We start from the raw sequence: 17,702 nt of genomic DNA on the forward strand, positions 1-17,702 counted from the left end.
GGGGGTCGCGGCAGCGGCAGGGTGGGGTTCTGGGGTGGGGGTGGGTGCCTAGGGGCCTGCGATGGCGCAGAGCCGCCCCCGGCCTGGCGGCGGCACACAGCCACACGCCGTCGCCCTGCCACGCCCACGCCCCGCCCCAACGAAGCTGCCTGTACCTCTGGGTTGCGCTGAAGAAGCCGCTCCATGTTAAGCTCCAGCCACTCGAACAGAGCCGCGTCCCGAATCAAGCCATACTTGATGATTTCTGCAGAGAATACAAATGGCAGAGAAGAAGAATTCGCCACTGCAAATGTCAATATACGTTCGATAGAATTCGATAGAAGAAGGCCCAGCCAGCCGCCCAGCAGGCCACCTGAGATGCCAGAGGCCAGCTCCCTGTCAGGCAGCGTGTTGAGCGTGTCGGTATCAATCAGCACGCAGCGAGGCTGGTAGAATGCGCCAATCATGTTCTTGCCCAACGGGTGGTTCACGCCCGTCTTGCCACCGACCGACGAGTCCACCTGGGTGGGTGGAGCGCACACAGGCACACGCCATCTCGTCACACACTGGACTCATGGGTGCTCGTGGCCAGCCCTCAAGCATACGCTGTCGCGGTGCCCAGCGGGAGATTCGTGCGAGTACTGCTGCTGGATAGCCAAGCAAGTACCTGCGACATGACCGTGGTTGGCACCTGGATGAAATGCACACCGCGCTGGTAGGCTGCAGCCGCAAACCCTGTCATGTCGCCGACCACGCCTCCACCCAGCGCAATGAAGGTGGTGTTGCGGTCCAGCCTAGAGGCGGGGCGCAATCAACAACACCATGTTTGTGACAACAGCCAGACAGTCCATTCTCGGTGTTTATCGTTGCACCTCCTCGATGCCGCTGCCCACCTGCACTCGAGCGCCTTGTCCCAAACTTTCTGCAGCACCTCCAGGGTCTTGTGCTGCTCGCCATCCGGCAGGATGACGACCTCGGCCTTGATGTCGCCGCTGGCTGTGATGGAGTGCAGGCACCTGCATGGATGTGTGTAACTCGTGTGGTACGCATCCCGGAGAAGACATCACCAAGCGCACTCACACCTACTGCACATGCCCACCTGTCTAGGTAGAGCGGTGCAATGGTCTCATTGGTGATGATGAGTGCGGTCTTGCCAGGAATGTGCTTTCGCAGCAGCTCCCCCTGATCCAACAGCCCGCGTGCAATGTAGATGGGGTAGGTGCGATCATCCAGGTCCACCTCAACCACCTTCATGGCCGCCTGCTCAGCTGCCGCTCCAACTGCAGAAGCCTGCAAGCGCTAAGCACAGCATGCAGAGGTGACTGGGTGGAGGCAGTTGCCCGGATTTGGTTGAGTTTGACGGATCAGAGCCCCCAATTCATTCACCTGAAGCGTCCTCCTGCGGCCGGTGGTGGCGGCAGCGGCCGACGGCGGGGACTTGCCTCGCTGCGCCAAGCCCCTTCGCTGCGTGTAAATGGGATGCGCAGCAACCACGCCACTGCTGCTGCTGCGCGCTGTGTGTAAGCATGGAGCAGCCAGTTGCATGACGACTCCTTCGGCAGCAGCGGAGTGTATGCGCTAGCACAAGAAGAAGAAGAAGAGCACGAGAGGAAGACGCTGGAGGCGTGGGTGACAGAGCTGGAGGTGTGGTGGTGGAAGGCCAGCGCGCCCGTCGCGGCTCAGCGCCACCGCAGCCCATGAAAAGTTACAAGTGGACTTTCTTCTTCTATCTAGCTTGCAGTTGCATCCCTGCCCCGTGCTAGGGCATCGAGCGCAGCTACCACTCTGAAAAATCGTCTTCTTTCAGCTTGGCCCCAAGCTTGCTGACCCCCAGCTTCATGCCGCCACCCCCGCCGGCAGTGCTGGCAGGCTTCCGCAACGCATTGCCTGAGACACCAGCGCCGGAGGGTTTCCGTAGAGTGCTACTGCCATCAATGCCGCTGCCTAGCGTGTGTGCACCTGCCGGCCGCCGCGGTGCGGTTGCTGCTCTTGCTGCTGGCCTGCCGCTCTGGCTAGCTGTGGCAGGCGCGGGACTCATATCCTCCCAGCCCTCATCATTCCCCCACCCCTCGCTACTCCTGCTTGCTGTTGATGTTGCTGCCGGTGGTACCCTCGAACCAGCTGTTGCCCTGCCCGTGCCCAACTTGGAAAGCCGTTGCCGCGCCTTGCGCTCTGTGGGAAACAAAAAGCGACAAACCCCGGGATCAGAGGAAAGTATTCTGCAAGGAGGCGTCTGCTCGAAACCGACTCACCCGCCTCCGCGTCACGCATCATGTCCTGAGCCAGGTCATCATCGTCCCAGCCACTGCTGGTGGCAGGTGGTGCAGCTGGCGTCCCCGTTATGTGGGAGGCCACTGTTGGCGGGGGTGCGTCCACCTGCTTGCTCGCAGACGCCGCTGCCAACGCCGGCTCCAAAACAATGCCTGCGGTTGCTACCGCCGGCTTGGCACCCGCAGCATCCGCTGAGCTGCGCCCAAGCCCCAGGTTACTTACAGCCCAGCCAAAGCTGTTGAGCAGGCTGCCCCCTTCTTTGCTTCCAGGCGCCGATGCCGTTATCAATTTGCCCCCGCTTGTCTCGCCCTCCTGCACCGCTGCCTTGCGCTCCAGCTCCCTGTGGTGCCCCGTCAGCGCCTTGGTGAAGTGTTCCAGGCAGGCCAGCGCCGAAGCACGCACCTCGTGCACGGGATCGATGCACAGTGGCCCCACGGCTGGCAGCACCCGCATAGCAGCATCCTCGGGGCTGTGGTACTGGGCTGTAGCAACGATGGCCTTCAGCCCAGCGACACGGGCAGGGGGGAAGCCATCCCGCAGCGCTCGCGTGAAGGCATTCAGCAGCACCTTTTTGCAGGTGGCCTCTGCATTAGCGGGGGCCCACAGGTCTTTGTTTACACACAGCAAATTGCCAGGCACGATGGGACTGCAACCAGACCAAAGACAGCCTCACACCTGAAAAGTGGGTAGCCAGGTTACCAAGCAGCACGGTGGTATTGGCACGGATGGAGGCCTCCTCATCAACCTGCACGTGGACATGGGGCCATTTGCAGCCATTGCACACCACAAGGAATGGCTTCGACTCAAACCACCAGCACAGACCTGGAGCTTGGCCAGGTGCTTCAGCAGCGACTGGCTCAGCGTCTTTTGGCTGAGCTTCGGACCCAGCACAGCCATGGATTTCAGGGTGAGTTCCCGCAGGTATGGGTTGCCATCGCTGAAACCGGACGCCACATGGTTGTAAATCTGCAGGTAAGGGTGATAACCAACAGGGGCGGCATAAGAGCGGGTTCTGCTTCACAAATAACCAGTTCAAGTAGCTGACTTTACTGAGTCAGCCCAGTACCTGCTCCTCCGCGATTTTGTCCTGAAGAGCAGGCCCATAGGTGGCAATGTTCTCCAGGAGGCCACGCCGGATGCCGCGGTCACTAGACGCAAACAGCTTGGTGAGGATGGGCACCACCTGCACTCCAGCCAACAATCGACAGCCCACATTCAATCCCTAAAGTGAGGTGAAGGCAAAGAAACATTATTCACGTCTGTAAGCAGACCTGTTTGGAGTAGTCTTCCTCTGGCAGCGTCTTGCCAATCTCCAGCAGCGTTGTAAGAGCAACCTGGGGCATGAATGACATACACACTGCACTACGCTAAGGTGTACGGATGAGTGCGTGTGTGAGGGCAACAACGTGGTAGGGCGCACCGGTGGGGCGCCGCCAAACTCGATGGCGCTGGCTAGCATCGGCAGCAGCTTGCGCTGCGCCACCAGCGGGGGAATTGAGGGGAGCAGGCTGGGCAGCCTCTTGAAGAACGTGTCCTGCAGCTCAAACCAGGAAGATGACAACAGCAGTGACCCTGGCAGCTTGGCTTGCAACCAGCCTGGAACCATTGCAGCAGCAGCACGCAGGAGCAGGCATTCAAGCGGCCCCACCTTCTCCATGGTGTCCTTGATGGCCAGGTTCTCCAGAAAGCTGGTGGCCTCTGCCAGCCTGTTGCGCAATACCCCCGCCTCCAGCAGCTGCTTGGGATTGAGCCGCCGCGCCGGCTGCGAGGCCAGCAGGCGCTGGTAGTACGGCATCAAGTCCTTGGGGATGCAATCTGCAGCGCCAGTGGCAGGCGATTCATCAAGTAGAGCTCCAATGCGCACACACACACACACACACAACCCCTTGCCTGCTCATGGGCGAAAGGCCCAGCTGGGCTCACCCACCGGTGTTGCGGAGGTCCTCGGTCCGCGCCAGTGGGCTGCCGCTGAAGACCTCCTGCATGAGGCAGCCCAGGCCCCAGGCATCCACTCCCCAGGCCGGGCCGTCTTTCACGGCCTGAGCGTATGAGAAGCACACACCAGTCAAACAACAGGGACGGTGAGTGGCGGCGATTGGCTGCCAGGCCGCGGCAGCATGGACTGTGCCGCTCGCCAGCCAGCCTCACCTGCCAGTCGCCCTTGGCCACCTCCCCTGGCTTGAACTGCTGCGGCACCAGCCAGGCAGCCGCAGTGAGCGGCAGGTCATATTGGCTGGCAAACTGGTGGTCGGACATGACGTCAAAGCCGTGCAGCTTCCAGTCCAGCGTCTGAGTCACCGCCACGGCCGCCATGCAGACGGCGCCATGGACCAGGGCACAGTCATTGGCCAGGAAGGAAAGAGCACCGACTGTGGCGCCAAGGCCCATGCTGAGATACTGTTGGCGCGTCGTCAAATCCATGTCGCTGAGCACCAGGGACAAGGGTGTGACCGCCTCCGTCACGAGATAGACAACCGCCTCCCCACGCTCTTCCACCTCCACCAGCTCCTTGAACACCAGCACGGCGGGATGGCGCAGCGTGCGCAGGCGCTTGGCAGCGTTGCGCCCCGCCTCCAGGCGCTGATCGCCCTTGCTGGGGCCGGCGAGGCGGAAGACGGACACGGGAGAGCCATCAGCCTTGGTCGTGCCCCTAAAGTGCTGCCAGTTGCAAAATGATGACGAGCTGGGAAACTCTTCGCCCAGATCGAAAGGCAAGCCGCTGCCGCCTCCCACGAGGGCGGTCAGCTTCGAAAACATGCCGCGGATGGGGCGGTGGCGGCGCCGCCGGCTGCAGCAGGGCGCAGGACGCGACGTCTGGGTTTCGAAGGCAGCATCTGAGGGACTGGCTTTTGGTGTCCAGGAGGGAGGTATGAAGGGCAAGGACAAAAATCAAATAGCAAAATCGCAGCCATGCAGCGGCCCGTCGCACCTCCGCGTCCAAGCCTTCAGTTGCACCAGGATAAGAACGATAGGCGACAGGAGAGCTTGCAGAAGTGTGTTCCGCAGTACATGTACTGCTTGAGCTGTAAACTCTCCCCCTCGTGCCGTATTCTAGATTTCGTGTCTCTCTTGGGATGGAGGGCGAAGTGAGTAAGTGAGCAAGTGATGCGCAAAGTCAAACGCCATCCACTGTCCTCCAGGGAGGAATAGCGGGCGCACGGTAGCCGCTGGAGGCAAGCAGCCCATTCGAGGCGATCAGCCAACTCTCCCGCCAAGCTTAGTGACGCGTCCTCCGGCCTCCCTCCGCCTCCCGCCCGCCGCCGGCGTTGCCGGACCTAAGTGCTCTGCTTTCAAACATCGCAGGATTTTTTTCAAGATGCCCGCGCCGGGCGTGGTGGCGGTGCTGGAGAGTGAGTTTCGTCAGCTGGCCTCAGAGGCGCGCAGCAAGGAGGGCCTGGCCGGCTTCTTCATGAGTTCTGCTGACCAGCAGGCTGTCAAGGATGCGGCAGAGCGGGTGATCCTCAAGATGCGCAACTATGCCGACGTCCCGGATGCGTTGGACCACATCAAGGCACACTACCAGGTGCCGGCCGGTCTACTGCGCCATTTGTTGCCTGCTCTGGTGTGCCTCCCCCACAACATCCACCCCCCAACCCCACCCCTGGCGAGATCAGGAGGTGCTCAGGCCGCTGCAGCTGAGCCTGGAGACCAAGAGCGACCGGCTGAAGAGCCGCGCGCTGGCGCTGACACAGAACCTCATCGCCAACCATGTACTGCCAGCCGAGGCGGGCGATGCAGTCATTGCCATGCTGGCGCGTGTGGACAAGAACACGGACGAGAACGTGCAGCTGAAGACGCTGCAGACGGCGCTGACGATGCTGCAGTCACCACTGCGCCCACGCACCGAGGAGCAGATTGGCGCGGTGCTGGGCACATGCCTGCGGCTGACCAGCAAGAAGGGGCACAAGGATGCGGTGCTGACCACCGCGGCGGCCACTGTGCGCCAGGCAGTGGCGCTAGTGCTCAGCTACGTGGACGTAGATGTGGAGCTGCAGGGCCAGCAGCTGCGGGCTGTCGACGCTGGCAACGAGAGCGGAGGTGGAGCCGGGGGTGGGACAGCGCAGCCAACACCCATTGGCGACGCCGCATCTGCAGCCCAGAAGCTCATCGAAGACCTGTGCAACATGGCATCGGGTGAGCTAGAGGTTTTCGGCTCATATTTCACGCTACCAGGCATCACCAATGGTGCCATTGCTGCAACCTACACTGTGCATGCTTTCCAAAGCCATGCTTTCCACTCTTCCGAACGCTAGCCATGCCCCCCTCCAACCCTTGGCTCCACCTCCTGCGCTTGCATGCAGGTGTGCCGCCTGTGTGGCTCAAGTCACCCTCCCTGCCACGCAGCTTTGTGCTGGAGCTGCTCGATTTTGTGTTGACCAACTCGCCGGCCGTGTTCCGCGAACTGGCACCCTTCCAGAGCGCTCTGGCTGCACGCATGCCTCAGCTCATCCAGGCGCAGCTGCAGGACCACCTGGATGCTGGCGCCGCGAGCGCCTCTTTTGCCATCAACAATTTCACCACCTTCAAAGCGCTGCTGCGCCTCATGCGCACGCTGCTACGGAGCTTCTACACACTGCTGGACACTCGCAGCGGCGCGCTGGTCCAGGCGCTGCTGGCAGGTGTGTCCCTGGGGATGAGCGTGCGTGTGCTTCCCCCCCCCGCTTTCTCTGTTGCGTATGCGCTGTCTGGGACTTGGCCCTACCCGTCAACACCCCTACCCGTCAACACCCCCTGCACACTTTGCCCTAGCCGTCAACACCCCCTGCAGGATTGGCTGCACGCTACCCCCTGTACCAACGCATCGCGGTCATGCAACTCATCCGCCAGCTACTTGCCGACCCGCTGCTCACCTACCACCTCTTTGCAATGTTTGACTTGTCTGAAGATCGCAGGCTGGATGCTGTTCAGGTAAATGCTGTAGTGTGATACATAGCCGTCAACAGTGCACTGGGTCATGGCTGGGTCTGCGCATCCTTCGGCCCATTATCCAATGATGTGCATCATTGCCGCAGGCGCTATGCCAGGCTGCTGGCGAGGTTGTGGATGCCATGCTGAAAGCCTCCAACAAGGACCCAGAGGATGATCCACCGCTGGATGTCGTGGCGGCACTGTACAGCGACAGGACAGCAGGTGCTTGCAGCCAGCCTGTTTGGTATGTAAGTGTGGGGTCAGTCAGTCTGCTGCTAATCCCCACCCCTGGTACACCCGTGGTGCACGCAGGCAAGGACTGGGGCATGGACGCAGAGTTTGAGATGGCATCGCAGCAAGTGCAGCACGGCTATCTCACTATGCTGGCAGTTGACTCCTTGCTGGCCTTCATGAACAGCATGGAGAAGTTGGCCGACGTGGCAGTCGATCAAGGTGGCATGGTGCCAGTAGCGATGAGCGTGGGGGGGGCTGGTTCAGGTGCGTTGGCTTTTGGCCATGCTGGACTAGATTAAATCTGCAAGTCTCTGCCCAACTGCTCATAACAGCATTTGGCCACTCTCATTCATTGCAGTCGGCCATGTCGATGTCGATGTCTGTAAAGCGATGGTGCAGAGGACGTGGCGTGGCATGCTCGCAGCAGTCAGCCAGCTGCTGCTGCGATCGTCGCGGGAGGAGATAGTTCTGCAGCTGCTCAAGGTGATGTTTCAGGGAAAATGCATTCTGTAGAGATGTGATGAAGTTCTCACACATCCTGATTCTGCCGGTACCGCCTCGCAGGGCTACCAAACATTCACTCAGGCTTGCGGCAATTTACCCCTACTGGAACCACGAGATGCATTCCTGTCCAATTTGTGCGATTTTGCGCTGGCATACACTGGAGAGCCTGCCGCCGGGGAGATGGACGCAAGCCCTCGTGGAATGTTTGCTGTGCCCCCAACTGGTGAAAAGCTGGCAAGCCCACGGGGCAGCCTGGCTGCTGCTGGCGAGGCAGCGGAAGCTGGGCTGGTGCTGGCGCCCAAAAATGTGCAATCTATGCGCACCTTGTTCAACATTGCACACCGCCTGAGCAATGTGCTAGGCCCGGCCTGGGAACTGGTGCTGGAGACCATGAACACGCTGGACAAAATTCTCAACTCGCCGCGCACCACCACAAAGGTGAGTGGGGCGATCTGGCCATCGGAGCTGGAGCAGTGATGGCTTGGGTTGCTGCCTGCGTCTGCTGCCTCTCAGCGCCAAGATTAAAGGCAAGCACTCTTGGATCAGCTGCTGCTGCTGCTGCTGCTGCTGCTGCTGCTGCTGCTGCTGCTGCAGGAGTTGTCGGCACAAAGCGGCGAGCCGGCAATGTCCAGTGACCTGGCTATCCTGGCTGCTGCCGCCTCCCAGCTGTTTGAGTGCACGCGCGACATGAGCCGCGAGGCAGTTGTCAGCCTGCTGTCAGGGCTGCGGGATGTCAGCATGCGGAACATTCCCGGCTCCGGCACAGCAATGGGGCAGGCGCCGAAGCTCTTTGCACTTAATCGCATGGTCGAAGTGCTGCTGTTCAACATTGGTCGCATCTACGACCTGTGGGCCATCTTCCTTAGGTGTGCTGGCTGTGGCATTCGCGGCATCCTCGCTTTGCTGCAGCCTGCTGCCCACCACTGTCACCATACATGATAAACCAACTGCTACCTGTGTTTACTCTGGCATGCTGCAGCCATGTGCTGGAGGTAATGAATGACCCCAGGCCGCCGGTTCGAAATGCTGCTATCGAGTCTCTGGGGCGCGCCATCGTTGGTGCCCTGGGCAGTCTGCCCGCCCCTGCCACTTCCACTTCCACCCTTCTTGCTAATGCGGAAGGAGAACAGGAGCAGGGTAGTGTCAGCGACAGCACGGGTGGTGTGGAGCACATGCTGCTAGTGGCGCTTGAGGCGCTGTACAATGCAGAAACAGAGCGCGATGTGCGCTCTGGCGTATTGCGTGTGCTGATCAATGTGCTGCAGGTAAGAGGGCGGGGGCGGCCTGCTACATGCTGCATGTTGCTTTGTGATGAATATGTAATGGCTGTTGTGGCTCGAATTTTCCTGCCTGTGTTGGATCCAGCCTCGCAGTGTATTCCTGTCTGCAGCGCCATGGTGAGCGGCTCTCAGATGGCTGGACGCCTGTGTTCCGGCTGCTGGCGGCAGTGCCTGCGACAGGCGAGCCTGACGCAATTGACCTGGCATTCCAGGGTGTGCAGCTTGCCTGCAGTGACTACATGGCAGCCATGCCCTTTGCACGTTTGAAGCGCTGCCTGGAGGTGGCGGTGCTGTACAGTAGCCAGCAAGCCGGCGTTAATGTCAGCCTCACCACCATCAGCTTGCTCTGGAATGCGGCTGACCTGTTTGGCAAACCTGCCGGGCTGCCAGCACGTCGGGGCTCCTCCCAGCTGGGCGTGGCATCAGCAACAGGGCTCACAGACGATGCCTCAGACAGTGAGGTTGAGGCAGCAATAGGGCTGGCGCTGTCAGCAGAAGATGGCATAAACGAAGGCAGTGAGAGTGAAGGAGCAGCAAGCCCTAGTAGCAAGCGCCACCAGCTGGCTGCCAGCCTGTCATCAGCTCAAACAGATGAGCTTCTACAGATGATATTCCTGGCTCTGCAGGTGCCAAGGGCCTGGCCTTATTGCTGTGCGACGGCTGTGCGATGCGTCAACTCCCTTCCCTTCTCCTGCGACGCAGGGCGTCAGCCAGGATGTGCGCCCCGAGGTGCGCAACAGTGGCGTGCGTACGCTCTTTGCTGTGGTCGTTAATCAGGGGCCTCGCCTGTCACGTGCCCTTTGGGAGCAATGTCTGTGGGAGATGCTCTTCCCTTTGTTGCGACACGCCTATCTGATGTCTGCCACTGCCAGCAAAGACGAGGTGCGTTTTGGGGGAATGACAGGAGCATGCTGTCCCCATCCCATTGAGAATGCATGCATGTCTAGCTGCTGCTCCCAGCGTTATCGAGTTTTGCAGCTTTGCTTCCTGTGATGCTGCCAGGCCGCATCTATGCTGCTGGGGCAGTCCCGCGGCAAGGAGGTTAGGGTGATGGTGCACCACTCCCGCAACTCAGAGCAAAAGCAGTGGGATGAAACCGTGGTGATTGCCCTCAGTGGCATGGCGCGCCTGCTGCGCGCCCACCTTCCCGCTATTGTCGGCATGGACCACCGCGTGGCAGGCAAGTATCTGCGTTGTCTCAGTGGGCGTGGTTGTAGCTACTCTGTGCCAGTGCAGGCATATGCGGATATTCTGTTGCCCCGATGCTGCAGCCGGTTGGGAGGAGATGATGGTTGTCGTGGAGTCCAGCATGGCGGGTGGGCGCAAGGAAGTGGCGCTGGCTGCGATCGGCCTGCTATCGGCGGTGCTTCAGGCACACGGAAGCATCACCGACATCGTTGCGCCCGCCATGTGGAAGCGTGCAGTGCGGGCTCTGGGTGTTGGCATGGAGGCTGCCACGAGCCCTACCTGCATGGTGCCGCTGCCGGTGAGTGCTTGCATCCGGTGTGGCTGGAAAGATTCTAAGCATGTTGATGGGCGTATCGCACCGAATCCTCATTATGTTTGCAGGCACGCATCGAGCTGTTGGCGCTCGTTGGCCAGCTGTATGGCTCCCTGCAGTTCAGGTTTGACGAGGAGGATACCGCCCGGGTGTTTGTGTGGGTTGAGAAGGCGTGCCGCAACCCTTGGTCAGGTTAGCTGCTGGACAAAGCACACACCATTATAATTCGTGCCAGCCGATCAGAACACTTCAAGACAGCCGTGTCTCTCGCTGGCTGTGCTTCTGCAGATGATGACGCTGCTAACAGCGCTCAGGTGGTGATGGGCATGCCACCGGTGCAGAAGGCGGCACTGGCCATGCTTCCAAAGCTGGCGCCAACTCACGTGCCACGCCTTTATCCTGAGTTCATACACAGCATTGTGCGCCTCCTGCGGCCCGACCATGTCATAGAACAGTGGAAGGAACAGCAACATGGGGCAGATGATCAGGCAGCTGAGACTCAGCAGCAGGTGACCACTTCAGCAGAACCCATCAATGGGCAGGTAGCTGGCCTAGCCCTGAATGCTGCCAGCCTTGCCAATGGCAGCATCAGTCCGGCCAACAGTGGCACGATCAAGCAGCCGCCAGGCCAAGTGGCGCAGGCCAAGTTCGCACTCACGTCTGCATTTTTGGAGAAGGTGGGTCACTGCATGCCGTGGCAGAAGGACGTGGGAGCCCCTGTATCTGCCTTGAGCTTGGCAGGTTGTGACTGCTGCATTGCACAAATCTTCGTCTGCTGTGCAGGTCATTGAGCAGCTGCTCGCCGTGTACATGAATGCTCCCCTGGATGTGCGGGCGGCTACCTTCGCCTCGGTCATCACTGGACTGGGACGCTGCATGGAGGTGGGTGGGCAACCGGATTGGCGAGCCCTCTGGTTGGAATCTCTCTATCACTTTGTGGTGCTCTCGTTTCAGCCAGGTTAGCAAATTTGCAGAGAAGGCTTCCCTGCGCTGTTCCTGGGCACAGGTCCGCTACATTGTGTATCAAGAGAGGCTGTGGCGCATCGGCGCCCAGGCGTTCAATGCAGCTGTCCCGGCAGGGCTGCCTGCAGTGGCATCAGCGGCCCAAGCGGGCAAAGATACGGCGGCTTGCTGGGAGGCACTGGCTGATGCACTGGAGACGTTCCTTTTAGGCGCCGACACTCTGGTGGCTGTGGCATCAGCACAGCCTGGTGGCAGGGAACTGCCACTGCACCGGGCTGCAGCGCGATATGATGGTAGCCTGTTGCTTGCTCCTGATACCAGGGGCAGCCGTTCGGGGAGCCAATGGGAAGAGGCCACCGACACCAGCGCTCACCAGCCAGAGCACGACTCTGGCATCAGCACTGCTGCTGTTGCTCCGCTTGGGCTGCCGGCGCTGGCGGGTGCCGCAGCACCTGCACCGTTCAGTCCTCAGCAGGCCCGAGCGGATGCCGAGCTGGAGGTTGCAGTACTGGACTGCCTGGCGGATGCGGTGCTCACTCAGTGTGCTGCCACCTCAGTTGTGATGAAGCAACGCCTCATCAACATTGTGGATAGGGGTGCCTCGCGGCCCAAGCAGCTCAGCGTGCCTCAGGTGCAGCAATTTATTGTAGTTGGTGTCAATTGAGTTGTACATGTTAGATGAGCAGCAGGGCTGAACTGTTTCTCTTCTGTTCTGCATGCAGCTTGCGAAGCTCTGCAGTGCATGATTTTTTGCGTCAATGCTGCCTCTGCCTGCAGGCCGCCACCAGCAGCAACTTTGCTCACGTCTGCATACGCAAGATGTACGTGTTGTGCTCCCGTGACAGCGGCGGCAGCGACCCCGACGGCTGCCTGCTCGAGGTGTCCCGCCTGGCACTGCCCGTATTCCTGGCACGTTGTGATGCGGTGCTGCGTGCATACGCCGAGGACCAGGCGCGCCCCGCCACCACTTCTCAGAGCACCAAGTAAGCTATGCTCTACTCTTCGGACCTGGACCCCCCCCGCCGCCCGCTTTGCTGAGGCCCTTTCCGCCCGCCGGACCTTTCTGCCTGTAGCGCACCCAGGGGCCGATCCCAGCTGGATGAAGTGTTGTGCATCCTGGAGGCGCTGGCCAGCATGACCCTGTCTCCGGCAGTGGCAGATGCGGCAATGCCGCCCTCGGAGTTCCTCGCCCAGGTGCCCGGGTCAGTGGGGGGTGGGAGAGGTTGTGAGTTTTACCACGGCGCTGTGAAGCACGTGTGTGGGTGCCCTGCACCCGCCTGCAGATGGTAGCCAACTTGCGCTCGCGCCCCGAGGTGCGCGCCCGCGGGCGGGAGCGCACACACCTGCTGCTGCTCTACGGCGTTCTGTGCGACTGCATCATGTGCAAGGAGCCGCGCGTGAGGGAGTTTGTGCGCGACATTCTGCTGCTGGCGGGCGCTGAAATTGGGATGCACGCAACGTGGGCGGCGCCGGCTGCCAGCATTCTTGGCAAGTAAAATTGATTGGGGATGCGTGTTTTCGTCCGCACCCCCGCGTTTCCCACCAGTACATTGGCAATGTAATGCCGTCGTTCACTCCCCTCTTCGTGCATTCAATCGCAATAAACCAAGCATGGCGACCGCGAGCTTGCAGCGTCCGCCTCCCAGTGCAGCCTTCCGCCGGCATGGAAGCGGCTGCAGGCGGCTCAGCAGACGTGCTGTGGCTGCTGCTGGAGAGGTGCTGCTGGAGGTCAAGGACCTGGAGGCGAAAGTTGCAGCCACGGGCCAGCAGATATTGAAGGGGGTGTCGCTGGTGGTGAAGCAGGGCGAGGTGCACGCAGTCATGGGAAAAAACGGGTCGGGCAAGAGCACGCTGTCAAAGGTGCGCTGCAGGGACGTGCGGAAGCGGCGGCGCCGCCGCCGCCCTGGCACCGCACGCCGCCTGACGGACGGCGGTGGCGCTTTGCCGCAGGTCCTGGTGGGCCACCCTGACTATGAGGTGACCGGCGGCAGTGCGGCGTACAAGGGCCAGGACCTATTTGAGCTGGAACCGGAGCGGCGGTCGCACATGGGCCTCTTCCTCAGGCGCGTGTGGCTCCCACCTGCGTCATCCTGCCCACCCAGAGCCTGACCCGACCTGGGTGACCCCGATTACCTTGCCTGCAGCTTCCAGAGCCCCGTGGAGATCCCGGGCGTGAGCAACATCGACTTTCTGCGGATAGCCACCAATGCTCGGCGCAGCGCGAATGGGGAGCCTGAGCTGGACCCGCTCGAGTTCTATGCCCATGTCATGCCCAAGGTGGAGCGCGCTGTGTGGGCAGGCTATTTAGTGCCGGAGCCGGGTGCCGTAGTCACTTATCAAAGCAGAGAATGCCTGGTTAGCGCAAGCCTGCCATGCCATGGACTCCTGCGCAGCCCCCAATGTGCTTGTGTTTGTTGGCGTCGCAGCTGGAGTCGCTCAACATGGACCCCGCCTTCCTCAACCGCAACGTCAACGAGGGCTTCTCAGGTGCTGTCTACTGCTTCGGGCTCCTGCAAAGCCCAGTCTTCACCTCTCGTGTCCCGACGCGTTCAGTCTCGACCAAAGTTGGGAGGCGAAGGGTTTCTTGGCACGACAATTCTGCCCCCCTCCCCCAATCCCCAGCGCAGGTGGCGAGAAGAAGCGAAATGAGATTCTGCAGTTGGCCTGCCTTGAGGCAGACATGGCGATCCTGGATGAGATCGATTCTGGTGAGGGCAGGCTCATCGTGTGTGGAGCGGCTGCCACTGTTTTGCTGCCCGAGTTCCGCTCCTCCATCACCCGTCGGCTGTGCGCCATGCACTTGACCTGCAATGCGAGTGCCATGCACACAGCAGCAGGGCCTGTACAACAGCAACACCTGGCTTGTCGTGCAGGCCTGGACATTGACGCGCTGCGGGATGTCTCCAAGGCGGTAAATGGGCTGAAGGCGCAGCGACCAGACATGGGCATCCTGATGGTCACGCACTACAAGGTACGACGCCGGCAGCATCCCTGACAGCGCCTGCAGCCGTGTGCAGCTCTCACATATCAGTTTTGAACCGACTCCCAACAACCGATCATTGGCTGGTTGCAGCGGCTACTGGACTACATCCGGCCCGATCAAGTCCACATCATGCAGGATGGGCGCATTGTGACCACCGGCGACATGGGGCTGGTGGACAAGCTGGAGCTCGAAGGCTACTCTGTCTTGCGCTCGTAGTGTTCACTCTCGTGCTTGTCGTTTGAGCCGAGGACATATGTGTTTTTCTGCTGAAGAAGTATGAATGGAGAGAAAGACTAAGTAGCAGCAAGCAGCAGGAACCGTAAAGCTGGAAAGCAGTGCGGGACAGCAAAAAACAACTACTGGGGCAAAAGAGCAAAGACTCTATTGGTTTTTGTGAGAGACATCCGCACATCAGCACTGGCCGCCCTTGCCCTTTCGTTTCACCACCTGGAAACCGTCCGCGTCCACTATGGGGCCTTGCTGTTGTTGCTGCCGCTGCTGTGGTGCTGCTCCACTATCGTCCACATCCATGTCTTCGCTACCCTGCATGGTGCAGCGATGCATAATGCAACAGCAGCAATGCATGCTGGGCCAATGTTTCGCGGCAGCGGGTGCGTGTGTGTGTCATCAAGGTGCAATATCAACAGCCAAGACAAGCGCGAGCTCGACAGGCTTCCTATTCACCTCTGCATCCATGGAATTCCTGCTGCTGCCGTCCTGGCTGTCCCCGCCTTCGTCATCTGAGCTGCTGCTGTCTTCATCCGCCTCCGACAACCCGTTGGGTGCCCGCTGGCTGGCTGCAGCCACCTGGGAAGCCGCCGCGGCTGCCACCCTCATCTGTTGCACGTAGGAGAAGTCGCCCGCCGCCACTTGGTTGTGCATGTTGACCAGCAGGCGCGCCACCTGCGGAAGAGAGTATGCAACGTGGAACCGGTGGCAGCTGGGCAGCCATAGTGGAGGTATGACAGGCCACACCCCCATACCTGGTACGGGCTGTCGTCCTCCGCCTGGATGTTAAAATCCAGCTGCAGCGCTTCATCCAGCAGGTCTTGCAGATCGCACATCTCGTGGTCTGCAACGCAGCAGGGAGCTGTGGCCATGACGGCAGCAGGCGTTGCTCAGCTGGCGGCGCCTCTGCCCCCGCACCCTTGGTGCTGTAGAACCAGCCGATGACGTCCCCCAGCAGCTCCTGCGCCTTGTGCGAGCTGCGGGCACCGCCCCACTCGTTGGCAACGCCAAGCTGCAGCGCTGTCCAGCGCGTGAAAATCAGCGCCGCGCCCTCCTCGAAGACGGGCCGGCAGTGACTGGGCATTTCAACCCTTCGCTGTCCACCACCGACTAAATGCTGGTTGCGCAGCATCATGCCCGCGGCTGCCATCAGGCCTCCAATCGCAGCTCTTCAGCTCTTGGTGGCCGTGGTTGAGCGGCGGTGGCCTATACAAAAAGCGACAAATGCGCACCGTGCGACAGAATGCAGTCCAGCTGTGTTGCCTCCCCAAATCTCGTCGGCAGCGCTCTGGTTTCACACATGGAAACCAGTGTATTTCTGGCTCCACTCCAAGGCGAGGCCCGCCCCGCAAGCCACTGCGTCAGGGTCCAAGGGTCCCATGGCCAATGTTTGACCAGCACCTACTCATTGCTGCCTGTCCTGCCACTCTTCCCAGCGCACACAGGATCCCGCACAGCCCCAGCCACCGAGCCTCCCCAATGGCCTCCTCGCCCCGCGGCGGCGCCGCCGCCGAGCTGGCCGTGCGCCCGGTGACGCCTCGCACTTGGCAGGCGCTGGTTGCCGCACCTGAAGGACTTGCTCCTTCGCGCCGTGGTGGGTGGCTGCTTCATCCTTTCTGGCAAAGGCGGCGCTCTGCTTCTTGTACCTTCGCTGCCGCCACGCCGCTTTTGCCCCCCAATAACCACCCCTCCTTTCTCTCAACTGCTGGGCGCAGCTGTGGCCATCTACAACAACGACCTTTACCACACCATCCAGGCGGCCCCGGGCTCCGCGTCAGCGCTGTCCCAGCCGGCCTCTGCACGCCCTGGCACCCCTGCCCACGGCACTGCAGAGTGGCTGCAGCAGCAGCGTGTGGCCACGCCCATTGGAGCCGCCCCCATGGGAAGAGCTGCCAGCCCTTTTCCGCAGCAGCAGCGTGGGCAAGACAGTGTACCCGCCTTGGGGCCATCTAAGACAGCATGCCACAGCGATTGCAGCAGCATGCGCCTGCAGCAAACGGTTGCATGGACTTGCCGGTCTGGCACATCGCCCGACCGACCGGCCACGTCATCGCTGCGCCCCAGCGGCATCAGCATTCCACAGCTCACAAAGCAGACCCAGGGGCAGCAGCCAAAGGACCTACATGCCCTGCCCCGCCCCACGAGCGCCAATGCTGCAGGCAACAGCTGTGCACCCCAGTCTCCGAGGGTGCTGGGCAGCTTTGCAAGCGCAGTGCGCGCTGGCAGCAGCAGCGACAGGGACAGCAGTGCAGATGGCAGATTGCAGTCGGCCCAGCCTGGTACTGCTGGGGGTGAGTTTGGCAGTTGTGCAGGCAACCGGCCTTGCACACCCTGCTTTCAGCCCCTCGCCCAGACCACACGCCCAGCCACCGCCCTTGCGTGCCTGGCACCTCTGGCTGCCAGTGACTTCACTATCAACGCTGCTTACAGCCGAGCTGACTCGGAGCCTGCGGGGGTGGCGTCGGTGACAAGCCCAAGCGGTGGCATAGTGGAGCGGCCTACAGGAGCATACCCGCAGCCACCCTCAACGGCTCCTGCACGGGCAGGTCAGCAGTTTTCCGGTAGCCTGGCTCAGCCACAAACTGGCAGCCTGGCCAGCTTTGGCATTTCTGCTGCTGCATTCGTGGCTATGGCGCCAAAGGCTGGGGGAATGGCCAAGGTGGGAGCATCAGCAAGGATGGCATGTGAAGATGCCCAGCGGCAGGATGGAAAAGCTGAGCTGTTTGCACCCACATTGGCAACTTTGTTGGCCACAGCAAGTTTGAGCAGGAAAGCAGATCTCAGGTAGGTGGCTAGGTGCTACGGTCCATGGGTTGCTGGGGAGCGCTCCATCATGCTCGTCACCCTGTTG

General features: G+C 61.0%; 4 protein-coding genes across 4 annotated transcripts in view; 1 reads left to right on the forward strand and 3 right to left on the reverse strand.

Moving 5' to 3' along the window:
- CHLNCDRAFT_27963 (hypothetical protein) overlaps positions 1–1,233 on the reverse strand; it is a gene marked incomplete at both ends in the record, with an annotated part of 2,385 nt that extends 1,152 nt beyond the window's left edge. Inside the window, 5 exons of the mRNA XM_005843555.1 lie at positions 156–244; positions 353–500; positions 647–773; positions 873–995; positions 1,079–1,233. Coding sequence (XP_005843617.1) covers positions 156–244; positions 353–500; positions 647–773; positions 873–995; positions 1,079–1,233 — 642 coding nt within the window. The remainder of the gene's footprint in view (positions 1–155; positions 245–352; positions 501–646; positions 774–872; positions 996–1,078) is intronic.
- A 523-nt stretch (positions 1,234–1,756) lies between these two features.
- CHLNCDRAFT_140213 (hypothetical protein) lies at positions 1,757–5,007 on the reverse strand (the record flags this gene model as incomplete). Its single annotated transcript, XM_005843556.1, has 10 exons — positions 1,757–1,866; positions 2,232–2,834; positions 2,926–2,995; positions 3,073–3,216; positions 3,317–3,433; positions 3,522–3,584; positions 3,671–3,784; positions 3,899–4,065; positions 4,178–4,289; positions 4,399–5,007. 10 exons carry the CDS (start codon positions 5,005–5,007, stop codon positions 1,757–1,759), a joined length of 2,109 nt encoding a protein of 702 aa, XP_005843618.1.
- An 8,245-nt stretch (positions 5,008–13,252) lies between these two features.
- CHLNCDRAFT_37406 (hypothetical protein) lies at positions 13,253–14,920 on the forward strand. Its single transcript, XM_005843507.1, has 7 exons — positions 13,253–13,500; positions 13,591–13,703; positions 13,785–13,917; positions 14,067–14,127; positions 14,268–14,348; positions 14,514–14,611; positions 14,714–14,920. The coding sequence occupies exons 1-7, from the start codon at positions 13,462–13,464 to the stop codon at positions 14,837–14,839; spliced, it is 651 nt and encodes a 216-aa protein (XP_005843569.1). The 5' UTR covers positions 13,253–13,461; the 3' UTR covers positions 14,840–14,920.
- A 114-nt stretch (positions 14,921–15,034) lies between these two features.
- On the reverse strand, positions 15,035–15,935 carry CHLNCDRAFT_140215 (hypothetical protein; the record flags this gene model as incomplete). The annotated part of the gene is made up of 4 exons (XM_005843557.1): positions 15,035–15,166; positions 15,308–15,526; positions 15,607–15,695; positions 15,770–15,935. 4 exons carry the CDS (start codon positions 15,933–15,935, stop codon positions 15,035–15,037), a joined length of 606 nt encoding a protein of 201 aa, XP_005843619.1.
- Positions 15,936–17,702: the final 1,767 nt, after the last annotated feature.

Source organism: Chlorella variabilis, assembly GCF_000147415.1.
Source record: "Chlorella variabilis unplaced genomic scaffold CHLNCscaffold_29, whole genome shotgun sequence".
NCBI classification, from domain to species: Eukaryota; Viridiplantae; Chlorophyta; class Trebouxiophyceae; order Chlorellales; family Chlorellaceae; genus Chlorella; species Chlorella variabilis.

Bases quoted from the DNA above. Each gene is read 5' to 3' on its own strand.
- CHLNCDRAFT_37406 (XM_005843507.1), top strand. From the start codon at position 13,462: ATGGGAAAAAACGGGTCGGGCAAGAGCACGCTGTCAAAG. The intron at 13,501-13,590 runs GTGCGCTGCAGG...GCTTTGCCGCAG, and splicing joins GCAAGAGCACGCTGTCAAAG to GTCCTGGTGGGCCACCCTGA. The intron at 14,128-14,267 runs GTGCTGTCTACT...TCCCCAGCGCAG, and splicing joins CGTCAACGAGGGCTTCTCAG to GTGGCGAGAAGAAGCGAAAT.